The sequence below is a fragment of the Kryptolebias marmoratus genome, linkage group LG14 (assembly GCF_001649575.2).
Source record: "Kryptolebias marmoratus isolate JLee-2015 linkage group LG14, ASM164957v2, whole genome shotgun sequence".
NCBI lineage: Eukaryota > Metazoa > Chordata > Actinopteri > Cyprinodontiformes > Rivulidae > Kryptolebias > Kryptolebias marmoratus.
Genome location: NC_051443.1, coordinates 26422769 through 26430835, shown reverse-complemented (window position 1 = coordinate 26430835; position 8067 = coordinate 26422769). Strand labels below are relative to the sequence as shown.

General features: G+C 48.2%; 2 protein-coding genes across 2 annotated transcripts in view; both read left to right on the top strand.

Annotated features, from left to right (window-relative positions):
- wdr36 (WD repeat domain 36) overlaps positions 1-4567 on the top strand; it is a gene marked incomplete at its 5' end in the record, with an annotated part of 7503 nt that extends 2936 nt beyond the window's left edge. The window contains 15 exon segments of the mRNA XM_017403939.2: positions 1130-1305; positions 1388-1508; positions 1586-1651; positions 1733-1822; positions 1904-2046; positions 2125-2242; positions 2313-2478; positions 2558-2666; positions 2804-2883; positions 3128-3235; positions 3328-3559; positions 3644-3763; positions 3877-3958; positions 4078-4265; positions 4366-4567. Coding sequence (XP_017259428.2) covers positions 1130-1305; positions 1388-1508; positions 1586-1651; positions 1733-1822; positions 1904-2046; positions 2125-2242; positions 2313-2478; positions 2558-2666; positions 2804-2883; positions 3128-3235; positions 3328-3559; positions 3644-3763; positions 3877-3958; positions 4078-4265; positions 4366-4515 — 1949 coding nt within the window.
- A 1607-nt stretch (positions 4568-6174) lies between these two features.
- Positions 6175-8067, top strand: part of LOC108228395 (alpha-mannosidase 2) — a 10785-nt gene continuing 8892 nt past the window's right edge. Inside the window, exons 1-5 of the mRNA XM_017403942.3 lie at positions 6175-6421; positions 6971-7113; positions 7195-7407; positions 7584-7728; positions 7794-7881. Of these exons, the coding sequence (XP_017259431.1) occupies positions 6973-7113; positions 7195-7407; positions 7584-7728; positions 7794-7881 (587 nt within the window). The 5' untranslated portion in view covers positions 6175-6421; positions 6971-6972. The remainder of the gene's footprint in view (positions 6422-6970; positions 7114-7194; positions 7408-7583; positions 7729-7793; positions 7882-8067) is intronic.

Below are 8067 nucleotides of genomic sequence, written 5' to 3'. Positions count from 1 at the left end.
CCCGACAGGCGCAGGGAATTAAAATAGCAGCAATCCGGTGGTAACAGTTCAATAAGAGAGGTAGGCTCACCAGTACCCAGCCATGTGTCCGTTACACAGAGAAAATCCAGGTCACGGGTCATGAAGAAATCCCTCAAGATGAAAGTTTTATTTCCCAGTGATCTTGCGTTAACAAGGCCGAACCTGGCAGGGGCCGGCGCATCCAAAGCGGTGGCTGTCTGTGGGGCCCGACGCAGGGCTCGTAGATGGCGGGGATTTACACCGCGCCAGCGGGGACGGGGAGAGCAGGGGCCGCGGAGGCGGATTACATCATCCGAACCGACGACATAAACCAGCCTGCTCTCGGTAGGGTCCAGCGATCGTGAGTTAAAAGAGTCCGGGAATCGCTTCATTTTTCCTCCAAGAAGCCGTGGAAGATCGAGCCAAGAGAGCCTTAAACTTTAACAGTCGGCCGCTGCGTTTACCCCGGCGGCGCCGGCGTTTACGCCGAGGGAGTGGAACAAGGGTGCGGCAATGATGAGCAGGTATCCGGCCGGGGAAGAGAAACGGCTGAAACGTTGAAAGAGCACCGTAATCATTGTCAGTTTTTACTAGCTTCTTGGCAAAAAGGCGAAGATCCAGCAATGTTTGGCGATCGTAGACGAGCAATGAACCGGTACCAGGCAAAACAAACAAAAACAGCAAACAAACAAACAGCATTGACAGGAAGAGACGGCAGGCCACACACACTGGCGCCATCTTGGAATCATCTTAGATCAATTTATTGAATGCATGTAGAGACGAGCTGCGATCCTGGAATCCTGAGGCTGCAGGTTCGAGCCCAGAACGCCAGAACGTCCGGCGTAAAAAACGATCCCTGAATGGTCCGTGTGAGTTTACTGAAGAAAGGCGCAGCTGAAAGAAGATCAGTAAATACATTTAGTGAAAACATTTCTTCACATGGACTCTTCATGTTTAAAATGACAACAATGTTAGTAATATTCATAATAATACTAAAGTATTCATATTATTGATATTCTTCTGCAGGCAGGAAATATAAAATGAGAAGCATTTGCAAACAAATGTAGTTTATGGTTCTGTTGATCTTGTCACTGAGTCACGTGTTCTTGGCGTGTTCTCTCTGTGTCAGATGGTCCTCCCATTGTAGCGTCCGGCAGTCCTCAGGGCCACATTGCATTCTGGGATTTGGAACGCCGTCAGCTTGTAAACCAGCAGAGACACGCCCACAGAACAGCTGTTGCCGGGGCGACGTTCCTGCACGGAGAGCCGCTGTTGGTCACCAACGGAGCCGATAATGCCATCAAGGTAAACAAACAAACAAACAAACAAATGGACAAACACAAGGAGCGTTATAAAATCAGCTTTCATATTTTCATGGTTACCTCAGGTGTGGATCTTTGACCAAGAAGGGGGCGGAGCCAGACTGCTGCGATGTCGTCAGGGCCACAGTGCCCCTCCCACCACCATCCATCACCATGGCAACGATGGAAAGAACATCCTGAGTGCCGGTAAAAGCTGTCGGACTGGCTGAAGTTGCTTAGATGTTCATTAATATTTCATGACGTGTTTCTGCTGCCCCCTGCAGGTCAGGACAGGACACTGCAATCGTTCTCCACCGTTCACGAACGTTTCAACAAGAACCTGGGTCATGGTGCGTCCTCCCTACAGGCAGAAGTTTGGATTTAAAGTCCTCGATCTTTGGTTATGGTTCAACGTTTGTTTCTGTCCTCAGGATCCATCAGTAAGAAGAAGGAGAAAAACAAGAAGAAAGGGCTTTCATACGAGGAGCTGCGACTTCCTGCCATCACCGCGTTCGCCTCAGGTTTGCCTCTGACACTCTTTACTTCTGACACAAAACATCCTGTAGAGGGAGCAGCTGATGAAGCTCTCTCTTGATTGACAGCTGTCACTCGTCAGTCAGACTGGGACGGTATTGTTGCCTGTCATCGGGGTCTCCTGACGACCACCACATGGAACTACCACAGGTGCACCATGGGAGCTCATCAGCTGAAGCCAACAGGCGCAAGAAGGGATGCCATCGCCACGGTAACGGCAATACTTTTACACAGCTGCTTCCTTAAACTCCGCCCTCTTCTTTATCTGACCGCCTGTGTGTGATCCCAGGCTGTTGACATCACTTCCTGTGGAAACTTTGCCGTGATAGGCTCGTCGTGTGGCCGTGTCGACGTCTACAACCTGCAGTCTGGGCTGCACCGCGGTTGCTATGGTGACGATGAGAAAGGTGTGTTCACATGTTCCACAGTTCTGTCCGCTGTGTGTGCCTGTCATTAACCCCGCCACCTCGGCTGCAGCTCACAATGGCGTGGTGCGAGGCGTTGCCACGGACACATTGAACCAGCTGATTCTCACTAGCGGCTCTGATTGGCTGCTGAAGTTTTGGCGTTTCAAGACAAAGAAACAGGAAGAAGAACTGAAGCTGAACGCAGCGCCGGCGAGCATGAGGCTGCACAGAGACAGGTGAGTTTCTACCTGATCTGAGCACGCTCAGAAGAGACGCGGCTGTTCTGAAGCTGATTAGTTTTGTCCTGTCTGTTAGCGGGATGACTGCGGTGGCGCTGGATGACTTCACACTTGTTGTTGTTGACATTGAAACCAGACGAGTCGTCAGAAAGTTTGCAGGTCACCATGGCAACATCACAGACATGGTGGGTGGACCTAACAATCAGCCAGTGATGCTGACTTCAAAATGAGCCTCAGTCTGAGGAGGAGCCTCTGCTGTAGGAAATCAAACTCCGCCCACTCGGAGCTCCACCCAGTTAACCAGCGTGTGTTTCTGCCCCAGACCTTCAGCCCTGATGGCCGCTGGCTGGTTACCGTGGCGATGGACTGTACCATCCGTACCTGGGACCTCCCCTCTGGGTGGTGAGAAATAAATACCTTTATTAAGACTGACACTTACATCAGCTGATTATATTTATTTATTTATTTTATTCCTCTGCATATAACCCCCCGAGCTGGAAGCTCCGCCCTGATCTGTGTTTGTTTATGTAAACATCCTGTTTCTCTGCTGGCAGCTTTGTTACACATATGATGCAGTTACTAGGCAACAGAGCATCCAATCAGGAGACAGTAATTGATCAGAGTCATTTTCTTCTTCTCTCCTCAGTCTGGTCGACTGCTTCCTGGTTGCTGCAGCGCCGGTGGGCGTGTCCCTGTCACCAACCGGAGACTTCCTGGCCACGGCTCATGTGGATAGCCTAGGCGTTTTCCTCTGGTCTGACTCCATCACAGCTCGTTGTTACCATGATGACATTGCCACCATGTGTTTTTGAATCAGCCAATCACAGTTCAGCTCTTCTTTCTCAGGACCAATCGGAGTTTGTGTGGATCTGTGGGGCTCCGCCCCCTCCCAGCTGACTACCAACCAAGTGAGGAGGTGCTGCCTGGAGTCACAGCAGAGGAAACGGAGCAGGAAGTGACATCAGAAGAGGCTGATGATGTGTTCCAGTCAGCTGAGCAACTGGGGGCGGAGCTTGTGACGCTCTCGCTGCTGCCAGAGTCTCGATGGAAAAGCTTGCTGCACCTGGACAACATCAAGGTGAGTGACAGATGGCAGGTAGGCAGATAGGACAGACAGGTGAGCATGTTACTAACCTGTTGTTGTTGTTGTTTTTGTGTTTAGAAGAGGAACAAACCATCGGCGCCGCCTGCTGCTCCGCCCACTGCTCCCTTCTTCCTGCCTACAGTTCCTGGTCTCATGCCTCGATTCGAGTTGTCCCTGGAAACCAAACAAGACACGCAGGTAGAGCCATTCAAAGCCTAGGCTCCGCCCACTGTAGCACACGGTCCTTCAGTGTTTATTTGTTTCGAGTCATGTGACCCCATCTAAATAAGGGCGTACTTCCTGTGTGTCAGTCCAAGGTCCTGCCCTGGGGTTCTCTGGCCCAGAAGACGGAGTTCAGTTCTGTTCTGGAAGCAGCTCTGCAGTCCGGATCATGTGAGTCCACACCTGTCCTTCAAAATAAACTTTCATATTCAGATATTTTAAACTGTTTGTTTATTAAGTTATTAAAACTACATTTAATAATTTTCTGTCTGATTTGAAACCAACAACAGTCGATGAGCCACTGTCCCTCCTGAAGGATTGTGGGCCGGCGGCGCTCTCTGTGGAGTTCACTGGTCTGACATCAGAAGGGGGCGGAGCCAACAAGCTGTTTCTGGCCTTCATTCAAATGATTGACAGCCTGCTGGCCAGTGGGCGGGACTTCAACCTGGCTCATGCTTACCTGGCACTCTTCCTGCAGGTGAACCAATCGGCTTTATTCTTTTATTGTGAAAAGGTCCCATTTTTCTATAAACTGCCTTTTGTTGTGAAAAGGTCTCAGTTTCTTGTGTGTTTTTCAGCTCCATCTCCAGACGCTGTCGCAGGATGCTGTTGCCATGGCAGCATTGCTCCGCCTCTCTTCCAAGCTGGAGGCAGGGTGGGCGGAGCTTCAGGCATCATTCAACCAATCTTTGTGTTTGTTGTCGTACACAAAGAGTGCACTGCTCTGATGCGCACACACACACACAGTTTGTATATGAATAAAGGTTTTGATTTTTCAAATTTTCTGGGTTTTTTGTGTTTGCTGCTCTCTGATTGGTTGATGGATTGATTGATTGATGGGGATGCATTGAGAGATTTTTTTTCTTCTGAAGATGTGTGGGTCATCCTCAGGGTAGTCAAACACATCATTGACACCTTTTGTCTTGTCTCCATACCTGGGTCGGGGGCAGGGCTGTTGCCATGGTAACAGGTTCTGCTTTCAAAAGTAGAAGAGTGCCCACGTCACATGATCAGGTACCTGTGGATTTATGTTACGGGACAAATAATCTGCTGACAGTTTTCTCCAAGTTTGTGTCCTAAATTTAAGTGAATAAAGGTAAACTCTCAGACTGGAAACACATTTATTTCTCCCTGCTGTTAAACAAAGCTCCAGGTCTCCTCACTGGCAGGTAAAGAGCCGGAGTGTGTGAGGTTGAGTGACACAAACTAGATACAGTTGGGCTTACCTCTACGCACAGCTTGGGTTCTGGAACCCAGCTCCCAGAGAAGGTCAGGGACATGAAAGCTGAATGATCAATCAGTGTTAAACTCTCGATTTACTGGTCCATCTGCGGTCCAACCCTCACCTATGATCATGACCGAAAGAAAGAGATTCCAGATCCAAGCAGCTTCCTTCATAGGGCGGCCGGGCTCAGCCTTAGAGATAAGATGAGCTCCAACATCCGGGGGAGCTCAGAGCAGAGCTGCTGCTCCTTCACATCGAAACGAGTCAGCTGAGGTGGTTTGGGCATCTGATTAAGACGCCTCCTGGACGCCTCCCTTTGGAGGTTTTTCAGGCATGCTCCACTGGGACGAGACCTCGGGGCAGACCCAGAACTAGCTGGAGAGATTACGGAACCTCTCTGATCTGGGAACACCTTGGGATCATCCAGGAGGAGCTGGAGAGGGAGGTCAGGGTTTCTCTCCTGGACCTGTTGCCTGTATGACCCAACCACTGATGAGAGGAGGAAGATGGATGGATGGATGCTGTTAAAACAAACTTTAATAACATGGTTTGTGAGGCAAGACTCAGCCTGCAGCTGTACAAAGAAACAGGAAGCTATAATACAAATTTACAAGAAAAAAAGAATATAGAATTAATCTATTTGTGTTTATTTTTGTTTTTTTTGTATATTCTCTGAGAATTTAGACAAATATTCTATAATATTTATATAATTATATTAAATTACATTAATATTAATAATTATATTCTATACATTCTAACAGCTGTGTCCTTGAAACCATAAATCAGGAATAAAAGATGCTGGATAGTTTCTTCAGGATGAACCTGAACCTCAGTGGGATCTTTTTACATCATTTCTGTTCATTAGAAATAATGTTTATTAGTTACTTCTGTTCAATAGAAATAATGTTTATTAGTTATTTCTGTTCATTAGAAATAATGTTTATTAGTTATTTCTGTTCATTAGAAATAATGTTTTTTAGTTATTTCTGTTTTTTAGAAAAAGTTTGAGCTTTTTACTTATTTGCTGATTTTTGTTTCTTGTTTATTTAAACAGGAAAGTAGTTTTATTTCTATGTTTGTGTCTGTTTTTATTTTTACTTGACGTTCACGACCTGGTCCGTAAAGACAGGAAGTGACGTCACCGCAGCGCTGAGTCAGCGGACCCAAGCCGGAAGCAAAATAAAGCGCAGTGCGCAGCCGCAGCAGTTTGAGCTCGTGATGTTAAGCGGCTAGAAAACTTGTTTAAACTTTGTTCAATTTTAGTTTCTTTTTGATTTGATTTTGTTTGTTTGTTTTTCTTTTTTGAGGAGGAAACTGAAGTCACAGGTCCGTCACTCCGCAGAGCGCGAGGCCTGCTGACGTTTGTCGGAACAGGAAGTGAGGAAGAGGAGTTTGCTCTACCTGCCCAGGTAAGGTTTGATCCGTTCGGGACTGATGTTTAAAGACACGAAGCAACTGGAGTTCGGTTCGGTTCGGTTCGGTTCGGTTCTGTCGGAGGAGCTTTCTTTCTTCAGAACTGAAGAGTGAGGAGTTCCAAGCTTTGAGCTGCAGGAGATGCAGAATAAACTCCCTCCCCTCCCTCCTGAGGGTCATTAGGGTCAGTGTTGAGTTTTTTGTCCTGGATGTTGGAAGTTACTCCAGCAGATGTCAGGTGTGTCTGCAGGTAAAACACACCTGCAGACATCTTCTGAACCTTTTCAGGATTAGGACTTTCTTCCTGAAAGAGTCTGAAGCTTTGGGTTCCTGCAGGAAAAACGTTCTGTCCACCTGTCCCTAGACCTGTCCTCATGTCTGATGACAAGCTCCGCCCTTGTTTGTTCTCAGGTGCAGATCAGGAAGAGTGAGATTGGTCAGCTCATTAAGAAGTCCTGCCTACGTTTCCCATCATGCATCTGGGTTCTGCGGTGGAACCTGTGGTTTTCTCCTGAACTGAAAGTGTTTCATCTTTGTTCTCTTAGTGATGAAGAGAGGGCGTGTCCTGGCTGTGGTGGTGGGCGGAGTCTTCTGCTTGGCTGTGATGTCACTGTACCGCATGCTGGAGACGATGCAGGGGGCGGAGCCTGTTCACGGCAGGGACATAGCTCACAGACAGATGGATGAAGTAGGTGACACTTTTCTGATGTGTGTTTTTATAAATCTCATAAACACGGAAACAAAAATCAATGAACCAATCGGTTTTCAGGATTTGTTCCACCTGCAGCAGAAGATTGACAGGTTGGAGCGTCTCCTCATCGATAACAATCACCTGGTCGCTCGGCTGCGCGACTCGCTGCTGCACAGACAATCACCTGTAGGCGGGGCTAATAACAGCTCAGACTCCATCCACATCAGAGCAGGGCCTCTTCCTGGCTGCCGATTGGCCGAGGAGCTGAAGGACGGTGCTGACGGCGTGCAGGTTAACATGCTAACAGCTGTGTTTTGTTTCTTATGTTGTTTAAATTATTATTTACCAGTTTTAAACTCAGATATCGATCTGCTGACTCAGCTGCTCAGATGTTTAAAGATGTTTTAGATCGTAAAAACATTTAAATGTTTGCATGTTTACCTGTCAGTGTTTGTTTGTTTTCTTAGCTGCTGGATGTTTATGACCTCCTGCCCTTTGATAACCTCGATGGCGGCGTGTGGAAGCAGGGCTTTGACATCAAGTACCACGGGGACGAGTGGGCGGAGCAGCCATTAGAGCTCTTTCTGGTTCCTCACTCCCACAATGACCCAGGTGGGTGGGACATGACTGATGCTCAGGTGTGAAAGGGCTGAACTGACAGCTGCCCTGTGTTTCAGGATGGCTGAAGACGTTTGACGGGTACTACCATGACCAGACTCGACACATCCTAGACAACATGCTTGTGAAGCTGGAGGAGGACAGCAGGTACGATCACTTCCTGTCGACGGAGGGTACGATCACTTCCTGTCGACGGAGGGTACGATCACTTCCTGTCGACGGAGGGTACGACCTGTTCCTGTCGACGGAGGGTACGACCTGTTTCTGTCGACGGAGGGTACGACCTGTTTCTGTCGACGGAGGGTACGACCTGTTTCTGTCGACGGAGGGTAC